The sequence below is a fragment of the Nannobrachium achirus genome, assembly GCF_963921795.1.
Source record: "Nannobrachium achirus genome assembly, chromosome: 12".
NCBI classification, from domain to species: Eukaryota; Metazoa; Chordata; class Actinopteri; order Myctophiformes; family Myctophidae; genus Nannobrachium; species Nannobrachium achirus.
In genome coordinates this window covers 24458094-24473954 of record NC_137832.1, presented here as the reverse complement: position 1 = coordinate 24473954, position 15861 = coordinate 24458094, and the positions used below count along the sequence as shown (strand labels likewise).

The window sequence follows — 15861 nt, the reverse complement described above, 5'->3', positions numbered from 1 at the left end:
ATTTTGTAAAGCAATATTTTATTTACTGAAATCTTTGCTTCCAGGGGTACCTGGAACAAAAATATTTTGGGATGGGGGTTGAAGGCCAAAATCCAAATGGCCTACATCATTTTGGGGGTCCTTGACATGAAAAGGTTTGAGCACCACTGGTATAGCAAAATTCTGTTATTTTTTTATATATATATTTTTTAATTGGTCTCGGGTCTATGGAGTAGAAAGAAAGTATAACCGAATATGATTGTTTTATGCTGTGAGTCTAAATGGTGATGGATGGGCTCCAAGCCTCCAACATCTCATCTGTTTTCTTGTGCATCCTCTGCAGAGCATAGCTGAACAAGATGAAATCTGATACTTGATACAAAATGTCAGACCAACTTTATCGCTCGGCCAATCGGCAAGGCAGTCTAGCAGTGTTTACTGGATACTGGCCAATCGCAGCCCAGTAGAGAGCAAAAGAGAAACGCAAAATAAACGGACCCACTTCCGTATCGTTCACCAATAGCTCTTTACGATGGGTGGGATTTCTTCCACTTCGAGTACCTGATTGGTCGTCTCTGTTGTCACGGTTCCCAACAGGATTTAGCTCCATCTATTCTAGACAGAAGGGGATCGATTCACTTTGCCGGTTGCTGATCCGGTCTGTGTCTAGTGCGGAAACAGTGCGTGTATGCATGTAAGTGTATGTGCACATTGCCGGATACAGTAAAGGGTTATGGACCGGATCAGCGCACTGAGCAGTAAATAGAAACCAGGCTTTCCACACGTACTGCGGAGAGCCTGCTAGTGACGCGAGGTTAGCTCCACCTAACGGGGAAGGAACGACGGCCTTTAATCTTCCATTCAGAAAGGGCGAAAGGCGAGACAAAACCGCAAATTGAGTCTACGGTGAGTAATTTCTATTTTACCCTAAATACGCAGCGAGATGTTATTAAAATAATTGTATTGTATAATTGTTGTTGACGACGGTATTGATGTTTCCCATCATTGGCTGTATCACGGGAGCCTTTCTGCTGTCACAAGACTGTGGGAGGAGGAGGGATTTGAACAGGATGGATGTTTATATTCTCTGACTGAGATGAGGGCCTTTATAGCCAGTTAGCAGACAGTCCACTAATATTTACTAATGTTTTAGCATTAAGTGTATGCCATGTACAGTATATGAAGCAGTTGGTAGCAAATTAACCAGAGACACCCGATAGCCGTGTCGCATGTTTAATGAATACGAAGGTATCGCCTTTCACCTTACTCCAACCCACTATACTTACGTATATGCTACTGGTTTAAAGCTATTATATCTTATATGATGAGCCCATATGTCCGTTGGCAAAACATGCACTTGAAAAAAGAACGACTGCATCCCAGTTCTCTGCTTTGAGCCCATGGAAGTTTATGCCATATGAGCATCATGTGAGGGAGGAAGGGGCTTCAAATCATGAATCATTCTTTCATCTCTGATGGCATATCTTCAAATGAGAGACTGCTTAAATGGGGAAGACGCCCTAGGCTGCTTTTCGTACTTTTTGTTTTCTGGTTGCAGCTAATCAAATGAATAACTGTGTTATGTTGACTATACTTCCACATTGGCGGGATATAACAAATTATTCATTGTATTATAGCTGCAGGCAATGCTTATTGGCCTTCTGAGTCTTTAATATGCATGTCGTTTTTAACTTGAAACTGAAAACAAACTACAAAATCAGCTTTGGGTTTCTCATAAGCTCTTGAGAGTTTGTGTGTTTTTATCCTTTTGACAGAAAAGGATACAATATACACAGTGAGTATGGTGATGTATATGATTTTCTTTGGCTATAAAAACTTAGTCTTAGTCCATCAAAGAATGAGGGTATGGTTGCTGTCACACACATGTATAAGAAATTTGTACCCAAAGCCAACACAAACCAAGGCATCAAATGTGTAAATGTCCCTTGTCTTGTGGGCTGTGCTGGTTTTCCGGTGGTGTAGTTTAACTTGCATTGTAATGGTTGGCTCAATGACAGAACGCTGGCTGAATACCTGTCAAGTGGAGTCAACCCTTATGGTTCTTTCCTATTGGTTGACACCTGGTCAAAGTTCACAAATATTGAACTCCAAGCTTCAGACACATTGAAATCCCCCCTTGCTCCCATAGAATGGAAGGGAATGATAGGCTGACATTTGTGATTGTGTACATGTGACCATGCCTCTATTAATTATCTTTAAGTTACACTGTGGCTTGACACTGATCCAACTAGCCCCAATTCAAGACATCAAAATGCCCCTCACTGACCATCTGTAAAATGTAGAAGGTTTCCCTGGTGGCTAATGAAATGTATCTTTATCTTTACCATACTTTCTTAATGGCTTCCATCTCCTCTCAGCCTCCAGTCAAAATGATCCACAGCCTGTTCTTGGTCAATGCCTCTGGCGATATCTTCCTGGAGAAACACTGGAAGAGTGTTGTCAGCCGCTCTGTGTGCGACTACTTCTTCGAGGCCCAGGAGCGCGCCACTGAGCCAGAGAACGTGTCGCCGGTGATCTCGACCCCGCACCACTACCTCATAAATGTGCTCCGCCACCGTATCTTCTTCGTGGCCGTCATTCAGAGTGAAGTGCCACCGCTCTTCGTCATCGAGTTCCTCCACAGGGTCGTCGACACATTCCAGGTATATTTACCCCCAAATTCTATCTGCGTTTTTGTTGTTTCCTCCAGAGCCAGTAATTAACCAATTTTAGTCTTGACTTGGATGATTAGGCTATTGATTGAGTCCTTCATTCCTTCCTTGTGCTTGTTATTAGGACTATTTTGGAGTGTGCACAGAGGCTGCCATTAAGGACAATGTTGTGGTTGTATATGAGCTACTGGAGGAGATGCTGGATAATGGCTTCCCGTTGGCCACCGAGTCCAACATTCTCAAAGAACTCATCAAACCTCCAACCATCTACCGCACAATGGTCAACACCATTACAGGTACAGGGGATTACGTTTTCCATAACATGCCTAATGATGGCAGACTGGTTAGGACCTCTCCACCTGCAGACTTTCACATATCTTCGGACGATCTGAGGTCAGGTCTTGCCAGTGCCACTGCCTTCTCCCTTGTGACCACTTCACCATCTCCTACTCTGTTGTCTGAGTTTGTTTTTACTGAGGGAGACCGCATTGAGGAGGCACAGATGGCAAGGCTCTTGTGGGGCACATGGATACAGAGGTTTTAATCAATGACTTTGGGGGCCGTATTCATTAAAACCTTAATCTATAAAGATGTCGTTTTAACTCATTCCCTGTTAAAAGTTAAAATTTCTGTGTTGACTGCCGCTTTTAACATGCACTATGGTGCACGGATCATGCACAACACGTCACAGCTTTCAAACAAAAAAATCTGCTTGGAAATCCGTTCAGGCATTCATGAGAGATAGCTGCAGTTATGTCTACATAGGAAGTAAACAGGAAGAAGAGGAAGTGATAGCAAAATCCGGGGTTCCGGAGTCGAAGTTGCATTTCCGGCAAAGATTTTTAATATACCGGGCGCCAGCGTCTGACGGCAAATCCTGCAAACGTCTTGTTTACTAGTTCTAGATCCCGCAAGAGTGTGTTGCTGGGACAGAGAAAGGGTGATAATAAAGTAGATTTTCTCCTAATTTGTGTCTCTGAAAAGAGCCATTTTAGTATGAACATTTTGGGAATAGTATGTGGCTTGTAACGACTGTGTCCAATATTTAGTTCAGTGACCAAGGATCTAAAGAATTGTTCAGAAGTTGTGTTCACATTCACTCTCCCTTTGGAAATGAATAGACTCCAACCTGCTTCCGCCTCATAAAAAGGTATCCACTATGTCACGAAGATACGGGAAGGAAACCGGAATTACCGTGTCTCGCTATTTCCGTCTTGGTTTCCAGTTCATGGTCATGCCGGAACCGGAAGTAGGAAGTAAAAAAAAAATGTTTGGACCAATGGTCGAAACTCGGGCTATGGCAGGGAATGAGTTGTTGTCCACACCACAACTATAACAAAGACAACTGTGAACAATATACTGTAGTTATAGTTATATTTATAGTGCTTGGTGTGCAACTGTGCATGGCCCTTACCCCATCTGATGAAGTAAAACTATACAAAAAAATATCCAGCATAAATATATAAAATATATGACTTAAATTTGAAAGCCACGTATAATGTTTAACTAGTACAGTAGATAATTTAACAAATGTACCAACGGTAAACTGTGTGGTACCCCCCACCCCACTTTGTGCACATCACAATGATAACAGTTATCCCAGTTGGGGCATTAAGTAATAGATTGATGGTGGAAAATTGCATAAAGAACAGCCATAGTAGAGCGAAAAACATTCTGTTCATGTTACATTTGTTTCATGTTTGTTTTACAGGTAGTACAAATGTAGGAGAACAGCTGCCCACAGGCCAGTTGTCAGTGGTGCCATGGCGACGGACGGGTGTGAAATACACTAACAACGAGGCGTACTTTGACGTAGTAGAGGAGATTGATTGCATCATTGATAAGTCAGGTACAAGGACATCTTTAAAAATAATAATAATATATACATATAAGTACCGTAGTTAATATTACATTACCATTATAGGATACTGTTACCATATTGGTTACTTTTAGCATTGTTCTGCCTTGTAGTTTTTGTAATAGTATTGGTAGCCGTAACAATAGCAGCAGTAGTACCAACAACAGAAATATCAGAAGTATTCTTGACAGCAAGCAGTAGAAGCAATTGTAGTTGAAGCAATTCTTCACCCCCAAAATGACTATTTTTCTATCAATCCATGGATAATTCATCGATATGACACTTGGATTATACTTGGAGAGTTATGTGGGAGTTTATAAACATAATAAAATCTAGTTTTAGGACCTCCCTTCCTTTTTGGATTTTTCATTCACCATAAAGCAATGCAACAAGAATTCAGGGCTTCATGGGGTGAGTAGATAGAAGTACTTTTGGGTTTGAACCCTAACCCTTTCTGATGATTTCCCTGTCTCTCCGATGTCAGGCTCCACCATCACAGCAGAGATCCAGGGAGTGATAGATGCCTGTGTTAAGCTGACAGGAATGCCTGACCTAACCCTCTCATTTATGGTGAGTTCAGTGACACGATCCTCAGAATGTACAGATGTCAGAAATAGAAAACAGTTTTACTGTTTAATTATATTTAAAAGTTGTTTATCTAGCTTTTTTCTGATCGGCGTTATACAGAGTGTCCTGTGCATTAACTTACACAAACACATCTGGCAAGCATTGAAAAATATACATTAAACAGTGTGTGTGCACAATTAATCATGTCATATTCTGACCCGTCCTCTTTCACCCATATGATCCTCCCAGAATCCTCGGCTGCTGGATGATGTCAGTTTCCACCCCTGTGTGCGGTTCAAGCGCTGGGAGTCAGAGAGAATCCTGTCCTTCATCCCTCCTGATGGGAACTTCAGGCTGCTGTCCTACCACGTCAGCTCACAGAAGTGAGTCTCTTAACTCTTCTGTTTCTCTCTCAAATAATGAGAATGATTCTTTGTGAATTATGCTGTGAAAATCTTCTCTCTTACTAGTGGTGTTGCAGTGTTGATTTCGTCCAAACTATGACGAAAAATGTTTAGTCGACTGCTTTTTTTTCACTGACGAAAACTAAATAAAAACGAAATAAAAACTGTGACTAAAACTAAGACTAAATATATTGACAATTTCGTCAACAAAAAAAAAACTAGACTAGAACATTAGGGAGGGACTAGTGGAGACAAGCTCACAACGCATCGCAGCGTTGTGAGCTTGTAGATCTGCTATTTTCAGCACACAACCCAGTGTAAAATCAGTCATTACGATGCCATCAAGGCCTGCCAAAATACATTTCATTTGACTAAATTAACTGTAGATTTAGTCGACTAAAATTAGACTAAAACTAATACTTTTCAGGTGACTAAATTATGACTAAAACCAAGTTACATTTATTCTGCTGTCAAAAACAACACTGTGGTGTTGATATGGTGTGGTCAGCACCTACAGCGCTATCAGTGAAACGGTGTATCCAGCTCTAAACAAAAGTCAACACTCATTCTGTTCACACACCTGCCCTAACCCACACACAGACTGACATCCATCATTCTGTCCCCTCCCTTGTTGTCTTTATGCCGTCTCCACCCAGTAGTCACCAAGTAATATATTTATATCATGAGTATTTACACAGTACACGATAGACTGTGCCTGGAGGAGTATTGCCTGTAGTTACAACAGCAACAGACACACTCAACCTAATGTACACTAGTAATGCAGGTAATTTGAGCCAAATTGTAAGGTTGCTATTCTTGTGAACCTTTCCTGTACAATTGACAAAGCCAGTTGACCTACTGTATTTTCTAAACTAAATCTTACGCTGCATGTTTTGGCCTGGAGCCAGGGACATGTGGCAATAGGTGAATTTGGGCAAGGAAATATGCTGCATTTGTTGGGAAAATATCTGCTGCAAGTACAACTACTCCAATCTAAGATTAGGATTTACAAATGACCCTCTCTGCCATATTGGATTTTAGTTGGAGCTGCTGTATTAGAGTTTCTGGGCTGGTAAAGGAGCTGTTAAACTGCCGAACCACCAGTATTGTAACTCCATACCGTCCCAGCCTAAATTTACAAATTTGTAGTGTGTGAGACCTAACCAACCGATCCTTAGTCTGACTGCTGATGCCAAATCCGTAATGAACCACCAGACTTCCTATGTTACATTTATACATATTAAACAGAAACCTTTGTATGTATGTGATGGATGCTTGACCTGCCCACTTCTCTCGCTCTCTATTACCTGTGCCTAGACACATACAGTACACATACACAGGCGCTTTCTCATAGGTGCAGTTTTATAATGGTTTTCTTGGTAATGGCCTTCAGACTTAACTTTCAAAAAGTGAGAAAGTGATGACAAATGTTTTAAGTTTTAAAATTTGAATTCTGTTAAATGTACAATAGAATAATTTGCAGATGGCACCACAGATTCAATGTTGCTGTAATTGCCGTAAATATTGAGTATTTTACGTAAAATGATAATAATACACCCACAACTATTCCCTTTTTTTGTCATCCAGTCTCGTGGCCATCCCAGTTTACGTTAAACACAACATCACCTTCCGTGAGGGAAGCTCCCAGGGCCGCTTCGACCTGACGCTGGGGCCCAAGCAGACCATGGGCAAGGCAGTGGAGTCTGTGCTGGTCAGCAGCCAGCTGCCCAAAGGGGTCCTCAACACCAACCTCAACCCTTCCCAGGGAACATACACCTTTGACCCAGTTACCAAGGTAGTAATCATGACGGAGCATGGGTGTGTCTGTAGGGCTGTCACAATTATTAGTCAACGACGAAAACACAATTAAATCGTTAATCGTAATTATTTGAGTGACAGTTAACCGTAAAATGTCATAATCGTGACAGTCCTAGGTGTGTGTGTGTGTGTGTGTGTATGTTAACCTATTTGTGTGTATGCAATCTGGGAACTCATCTGCCAAAAGAAAGGGGGGGGAAATCCCTTTGAAGTGCCTCTGGGGGCACCGCCTGCTTCTACTTGTAGAGACCGGATGTCAGTCGTTTAATCTGTGAGGGGAATCGGCTGAGGTTGTTACCAAAGTTCAGTCAATGCATCAGACCCAAGGTTCCTCGCGTGACCGGAGCTGAGCCAAGGCCACGCCCAACGCGGAAGTGCTTCTCTCGCTGTTTTGGCCAAGTATATAAACATGACGGAGGCGGCCGTCTCAGGTGACCGTGATCCACGTGAGACACCGCCGTGTCAAGCATTGCGAAGGTCGCATGAGCCGACTCAGTGCTGTTAGAAGTTGTAAACCAGGGGGCCAGAATAGTAAATCTTCGTCCCCCCCCGAATTTCGGCCCCCACCTTTGTGCTCAGATTCGTTGCTCCCAAGCCACGAGGGGCGTGAACTTTGGTAACAACCTCAGCCGATTCCACTCCTCGCGTTCAATCTCCTTTAGCGCTCCACTTCCAGTCACACGCGTGTTTGTTTACATTCCTAACTCTACAGGTTGTAACAGGAGTTGCTAGATAGTCTTGTTACACTCAACTGAGGATTTTGCTGTGAACCATCAGTATTCAGTACTGGAAAGTTTGCAATCCGTTTTGCGGTTGGGTTTTTGAAATTAGCACCAAACAATCAGATTTGGGAATTAAAAGCATTGATGTCTTCTGTTTTGCACAGTTGTTGACGTGGGATGTTGGGAAGATTAACCCTCAGAAGCTGCCCAGCCTGAAGGGCACCATGAGTCTGCAAGCTGGAGCCTCCAAACCAGACGAGAATCCCAGCATCAACATTCAGTTCAAAATACAGCAGATGGCCCTCTCAGGTACAAACACACACTCACACTCACTAATAACACATGTGATGTGACAAACCGAGAATTCATAATTATTACATACCAGTAAGACGAATGAGGACGTAAAGCAGGAAGGAATTCGCACAGGACGGAATTCTTTTGCAAGTGTGATTCAAGTTGCGGTTGGTTGTTTAAGTTGGACAAAATGTGAACAAAATATTTTCCCAAATATGGATATGACTGACGTCTGACATCATAGATGTCTTATGTTATAGACCACATGAGACTCACACAATATGTCCATATATGGGCATTCTAAGCTATGGTCTTAATATTGATCTCCATATATGGGCATACAAGGGACAATGTGATGTCATAGGTCAGCTATAGATATTGAGGTTGATGTTACTGACGTCACTGACAAGATGTGACGTTTTTCATAGTTAACTGCGACCTACGGTTGCAATAATTACTTTACAGACACTTTATTTTGTTTGCATTTATTGTTTGTGTCGATGTACAATAAATTGACCTTAGCCCTAACACACAGGCACAAATACATAAGCTCATGGCAGTCTCAACTGACCACCACAAAGTGAAACATCTTCCACTAGATGGCGCCAGCTCCAACAATGACTGCATGCAGAGTTGCATCAAAACCTGTCTTGGTAAATGACACTTCTGTGTGTCTCTTCCTTTTAACAGGCCTGAAGGTGAATCGGTTGGATATGTATGGAGAGAAGTACAAACCTTTTAAAGGCATCAAGTACATGACCAAGGCTGGCAAGTTTCAGGTCAGGACATAGAGTGTCATTGCTCTGTGGCCGTCAGACTAAACCACTACTTGACAGAGGGGAGTGCCTCGATGGGGGGGAAGCAGAAGAGAAAGCAGGAAGCAATGGTACATTCCCAATGTACACATTTCAGTATTTGTGCACACACACACTCCCTCTTATTCTGTTACGAATGGAGTCACACATTAAGTAAAAGTCAAATATACAGTTGCGAGATTAATTTGGTTCTGGTTTGAAAATGTCATTGATTGATTCAATCCTGATCCAAACAAAAGTGTCCGTCCGAAATGGTCCTGGGGAATTTCAAAGAATATTACTGTAGGCAAATATTTTACTAATTAATTCAGGATAACCATATTTTTCACTAATATTTGTGAACCAAATATGAACAAAGAGTATCAGAGCCCTTTGGGTTGAGAATGGTCTGGTCCAGTTTTAATTTCAAGTTCTAAAACAAATCAGGAAGGCCATTTTCTCATAGTGTACTGTGTTCATTTTCATTGTAAGCAGTGTAAGTGACTATTTCCTTAACTTTCCTGCGGTCTTATGTTTTCCCATTTGAGTTGCTTCTGACAGATGTGTGCTGGTGACTATTTCTTCTCATCATCACAGGGAATTATCCTTCAGTTGATGCAAAATACAATGTTCACAATCACATACAGTTTGCTCCATTTCATGTCCAGATCATAAAATTGCAGTGCACATAAAGAAGTCCCCTTTTCTGAAGGAATGTACGATAAAAGAAACCCGGTGTCTGGTATTGGGCTAATACTAGGTCAGAATATCAGTAACAAAGCAAAGCAACTTGATTTTCTGCCTTTTTTTAGACTCAGGTGACGGTTCATAGACAAATAGCTTGGATTGCACTTCTTTTTGTTCAGTGACCTCAAACTATGAGAACCTGTATTGTTGGCTAAAAGTGGATTGTGTCACTACTCAGTGCTCTAAACTGGTAATGGCAGTCATGGAATTAAATGAAAAGAAACCCATAGAAAAATCATGTCAAATTTGATGTTAAAAGTTTTTTTTCTTGCAAATCATGCTCATAATCTCATTCCTACCTTCGGTCCTAGTTTTTCATTTTAGAGAAACTAACTACCGGTACGGTCTGCTCCTTGGAGAAACCCCAGACCGCTGTGAGTGAGACAGTTCCTCTCTTTTGTTCTTTGTTTAATTTGTTACTCCTTTGTTTATTTTCAACATTCCCTTTTATTGTTCGTGTCTTGTCTTCTCTCTCCAATAACGCAACACTCATCTCGATGGGTTGAGAGATGTTCTGACAGGGTTGTGTTTGTGTTTGGTCTTATGGCTCCTGACTCCATTAGCAAGACACAATTTGGTTGTCAGTATTGAACTGTTTGACAACCACTGTTCTACCTAATCTGTTGGTATAGGCACTTTTCTTTCCTTCCTTGTTTTTTCAAAATGATATCTCCACTATTGTTTGCTGATTTCTTTTAAGATTTTAGGTATATGTCATCTACCTATTTTATTCATCTCACTAACTGAAATGGTTATTTATTTGAAGTGACAATTGATAACTGAAATGTAATCCGACTGCTGAAGAACCACGCCTTGAATGCTGGGCAGCCCAGGGCAGTGGCTTGGACTTCCTGCTCTCTGTGTAAACTACTGAACTATGTTGCTTTCAGTCTGATGTATTTACATGCACAGTGTATTCTAAACACCTGCTCAACATGGCAATGAAATATACTTGTTAATGTTTTCCCTCAAAACTATTTAACTATGAAACAATAATTTGAATGATATTGGAATACTCAACTATTAAATAATACTGTCATACGTTTATGCTGACTATCCTCTTATAGGCAGGAGCCCTATTATAGCCAAGTGTTATTGTCTTGGGGCAAGCCTCTGACTTGCACTTGTGCACTTGCAGCAAGCCACTGCAGAAGAGTCACTGTACAGTAAGTGGCCAAAGTAAATAGAATATCCATGTGCATGTAAACGCACTGACTGACTGATTACATATTGTGGACGGTGTGATGGCAATGTAACCCGTCGAATTTAAGGCAGGTATTTTTTTGTTCACAGCTTTTTGTTGGTGTGTTTGTCCCAAAGGTTTTACAATAGAAATAAAGAAAACAAGATATGAAGTGCTATACCTGAGTGGTGATAAAGTTAATTGATGGAAATGCATGCATATGATTTCACATATTTATAGTTGGATTCATTAATGTATATATTGTAACGGCTGACAAACTCACAAAGCCAACTTGCAAGTTATAAAACTAATGGGAGGTGGGTGTTCCCTGCAGGAAATCTGGGATGACTCCCACTCCCAGCCATAAACCGCCTGGCCCAGGGATGCTACAATATTTACTTCCACTAAGTGGTGGTAGTAGTTGCTCTGGCATGCTCACAAAAATGCACATACATTCTGAACATATTTGAAAAGGGTTTTGTCATGCATGGCCCCAGGATGAACTAGCTGATTGCTCTGCTGAGCAACAAGTCTTGGCTAAACAGTATAGAGTGACTACTCTCTACTACTACTGTAGTGTTGTCATCACGAGACAAATCATGGAGCTGCTCTATAGATTTTATTTATTTTATTTTTAACTGTCAATTAGCTTCATTTTTCTGATTCAGATATGTAAGCATGTTTAAAACTCGTTTCAATTGGATCCTTCTCAAACCAAAAAGTATTTGAGACCAAGTTAGTCTCTATTAAATTCAATGTCAATGGAGCAACTCTAAAACTTGTATCCTGATACTGGTTACATTAGAATTCAAGTGGTTGATGCTCTGAATTCCAGCCTAGTGGAGACAGTTGTCTGTTTGTAGATATATTGAATCAATGTCAAAGATCATCAGAATTGTACAATGTAGGCTAAATTATGTTTTAGAAGGGGGTTTCCCTTTAATTTAAGACATAAATATATTATATAAAGTGTCTATTTGAAGAACAAATTGCATTGTGACATTCCCAAGTAACGGCTATGGATTTCTATGCCTATATCACAGCCACTTTTGAGGAGGAGGTTGTGTGGTCAAACTTTCATGAGTCATGACTGAAGATCATTGTAACTGGGAGCGTTTTTAACCCCTTGCTCCAGTGTTGGAATTCCACTCCGTAATTTGGTGATCACTTTAACCTCTCCGTGTCCGCAGCCTACAACGTTTTCTTCTCTCTAGTTTCCCTCACTCATGGACTAGTCCTCTCTCTTCGACTTTCTTAACTCGAAGAGAAATAGTTTAAGTGGAGTTAAGCATTGGCAGAATTTTTTTTTCTTGCTCATGTTAATCCCACTTAAGAATCGCAAAAGGCAATAGGCCTTGTCCTCACAGTTAAGTTTGTTGTAGGCTATTATAGCCTATATATTTCACCAGTAGACCTATTATTATTTTAGGCTAAAGTTTTTTGTTACAACTTTTTATTAGTAGTAGCCTGCACTTATAGTCCGGATTTTTCTTTCTTCTTCTGAATATTTACTTTGGGTCTTGCATTTGGGCTCCTACACATGCAGTTGCGATTTTATTCACGCTGAAGAGGAGTCGCAGCATTTAAAGACCCGGCACGCACGCATGGTACGTTATGTTGCTTAATCATTGACTACCGGTATATATCTCGTATTTATTTTTCCACTTATGCAAGTGATCGTTAATTAGGGAGGGATCGATAATAGCCCAAAGCTGGCCAAGTAACCTACTACTCAAGCTGGCTGAGTGTGTATTTGAACCACGGGAACCAGTGAAAGTGCTGAGTTTCTCACTAAGTCAATTAGTCAAATGACCTCACACTTAGTAGTAGCCTAATAGATTTGTTTTGTTTAACACCGCTGCTACCCACCGTGGAGAGATAAGGAAGCTTATTATCTTCCTGTAAATCTAATGACATGTTTCCCAAACAGTGGTTCGCGACCTATTTGTGGGTCGCGGTCCCTTCATTTTTGGTTTCCTACATTATTATTTCAAAACATTTTCAAAATACATTCACCCAAAAAGCTAAAAAAGCATGAATGAAAAACAATTACAGGTTAAAGAAATTACATAACTTAGAAAACAAAGGTTTAAGAAGTAGTGGAAATGCGATGCTGTTGTGTTGTGAGCTTGTAGACTAGATCTGCTGTTTTCATAGGTTTGGGTCCCGGCTGCACACCTATAATTTCTCTTTTGGGTCTTTCTTGAGCTAAAAAGTTTGGGAACCGCTGATCATCTAATCACATGGAGGCTAGCCTAACTTTGTGCGTCTTTCTCAGTCGGTCCTTTGATCATTACGCACGGGCCGCCCGGGCCCCCCGGAGAGAAAACCCGGGGGATGTTTGTGTGTTTGTTTGTTAGTTTGTTTTTCTCTACTTCCGACGTCGTTAAACGGACACGCATAATGTGTCGACGACAGGCTACATAATAACGACAGGTCTGCTGCTGGCTGCTGACATGCTTTTCAGTTGCATCATGAGGCGTGCTTTCAACTTGCCGCCTGTTAAAGTGCCTGGTGCTGCGATGATGAGGGGAAAAACTGCTGAATAAGCCATGCGCTTATGGGCAGTGGTGGAAAAAGTAGGCTACTCACATTTTGTACTTGAGTTAAAGTATCAATCGTAATACTGCAGAGTCTGCAGTGTTGTGCTCTCTGTTACAAGCTAAAAGTCCGGAATTCAAAATGTAGGCTACTTGAGTAAAAGTATGAAATTGTTGGCATCAAAATGTAGGCCTATTTAAAGTACCAAATTAAAAGTAGGCTACAAAATGTTTGAAGATAGCAGATGCGACGCGTTCTGAGCTTGTATGTAGATGTAGCCTAGGCCGACTCATGTCTATTTTCAAGTAGCCTAGGTGTAAAATCGAAAGCTAAAGTGGAAGTGGATACATTTATGTTTTATAATAGGCCTATAATCATTTATATTTGCAAAGTAACTAGTAAGTAGTTTTCAAATATTTGTATTGGAGTAAAAGGCTACAATATTTGGAACCAAGGCAAGATGTAGGCCTAGTGGAGGGTATAGAAGTAAAGTGTAAAAGTACTGAAAACTGGAAATGCACTAGTAAAGTAAATACAACTTCAATTTGTACTTGAGTACCGTGCTTGAGTAAATGTAGGTCTACTTCGTTGCTTTCCACGGTCACCACACCGCATTGAATAAGCCACGTGCTCATGTGAAATTGTGGTGGAGCGCGTGCTACTCATAGGTGCTACTACTGGGTGCCGTGGCTTCATTCCAAGCCGTTGCCTGTCTGGAATCCTTCTGCACAAAAAGTAATGTAGGATAAATCTTTTTTATTTATTAAAAAACGCATTTCAAGCTGTTGAACTTTCTCATTTAGTGCTAATTAAACAATTAAGTGCAGCAGGTCAGGGTACTCTGAACTAGGCCTAATCAGCAAGAAACCAATAGCTGCGTATTTTGACACAATTGAAGTGGTCTCAAAGGTCACATCAACCTTCATGATTTCGGGGGATAATCAATCGGCTCATGAACAGATAGGCCTAAATAGCCTACAATTAGTGCAATATTATAAACACTTTAATGCCATATGGGCCTACTGTAATGCAAGGCAGGCCTATAACACTTTGTTAGTCAATGTATTTCCATTTCATATTTGAAATAGTTGTGAACAAATTCTTATCGGCACCTTGGATGTCTTAAAAACTAGCCAAGCCACAGGTATGCTACATTGTTAGTGTTCAACTAAACTGTATCAATTCAAGTTGGATAGTGTGCCTAATAGGCTACTACTTAAATGTATCAATTCAAATTGGATAGAGTGTGTCTGTCGACTACTACACTAATTAAATGTATCAGTTCTGCATCATGTGACTTTCCCCAGCGGGGGAAGTCTTTGGATTTGGAATACAGGTACACCGCTGGGTAGGCCATAATAAAAATAGGCTATATCCGACATAATAATAAGGCAAGTGCATATTCATTGACCTCCTTTGTGGCGACGTTCTGTATGGTGTGTCTGTTGTTCCCACTTTAGATGCTGGAATGGCTCTGGATACAGTAAGGTTGGTTACTTATTAAAAGTGTCTCCTGACCTAACAAAATATAGAAACAGATAGTAGCCTATAGGGCCCTAGGCTATGAGGTAATTTTTTTTGGACACAGCTGAAAAGTTGTTGGGCTGATAAGGAGCATGGTTATTGATCTGATTGTTTTTTTTCTAAATGGCTCCATATTCTCATCTTGTCCTCTGTGTAGCCTGGTTTTCAGGTAAGGAGAAATAATTTAAAGTCACAATTTGTATATATACTGTATGCACACACAATGAATTTACTATGAATACAAATGTATAATTTATCAAAAATATAACTAGAGAAACAATCAACAATCAATTCAACCATCTTGATAAAAGTTAGATGATACATTTATTATATTGGACAATAATCCATAGCTAAATTGAAATTCTGATCCATTCAAAAGGAAATTGAAGTAGATTCTACTGTGTTGCTTCACTAGATTCCACTTGATGTAGCCGATTTTCAATCAAGTTACCACATAGGCCTACCTGTTGTTCATAGTGCTATATTTAAAGTCCTACCACCACACTCTTATCTCCCTAGCCCTCCAGTTGCTGTGCCCAGGCTGACAGAGCTATGGCTTCCCTCACTCTTGCCATTCTCTGGGTGTGGTGGACCCCCAATCCATCCCTCGGGGTTGCTCAAGAGGAGGTTCCACACCAGCACTGACAACTCCGATTCATCAGGCCACTCGGGTGACAGAAGTAACAAGAATGGATACATGTTAGTGTCTGTCCCATAGAACAGCTACCAGACATGAAACTTAACCTTTTCACCAGTGG

General features: G+C 40.8%; 1 protein-coding gene across 1 annotated transcript; it reads left to right on the top strand.

Moving 5' to 3' along the window:
- The first annotated feature begins 804 nt into the window (after window positions 1-804).
- ap3m2 (adaptor related protein complex 3 subunit mu 2) lies at window positions 805-11111 on the top strand. The gene is made up of 9 exons (XM_080737956.1): window positions 805-885; window positions 2358-2642; window positions 2776-2947; window positions 4363-4500; window positions 4994-5079; window positions 5326-5459; window positions 7068-7275; window positions 8185-8329; window positions 9005-11111. Exons 2-9 carry the CDS (start codon window positions 2370-2372, stop codon window positions 9103-9105), a joined length of 1257 nt encoding a protein of 418 aa, XP_080594082.1. The 5' UTR covers window positions 805-885; window positions 2358-2369; the 3' UTR covers window positions 9106-11111.
- Window positions 11112-15861: the final 4750 nt, after the last annotated feature.

Bases quoted from the DNA above. Each gene is read 5' to 3' on its own strand.
- ap3m2 (XM_080737956.1), top strand. From the start codon at position 2,370: ATGATCCACAGCCTGTTCTTGGTCAATGCCTCTGGCGATATCTTCCTG. The intron at 2,948-4,362 runs GTACAGGGGATT...TTTGTTTTACAG, and splicing joins AATGGTCAACACCATTACAG to GTAGTACAAATGTAGGAGAA. The intron at 5,080-5,325 runs GTGAGTTCAGTG...TGATCCTCCCAG, and splicing joins ACCTAACCCTCTCATTTATG to AATCCTCGGCTGCTGGATGA.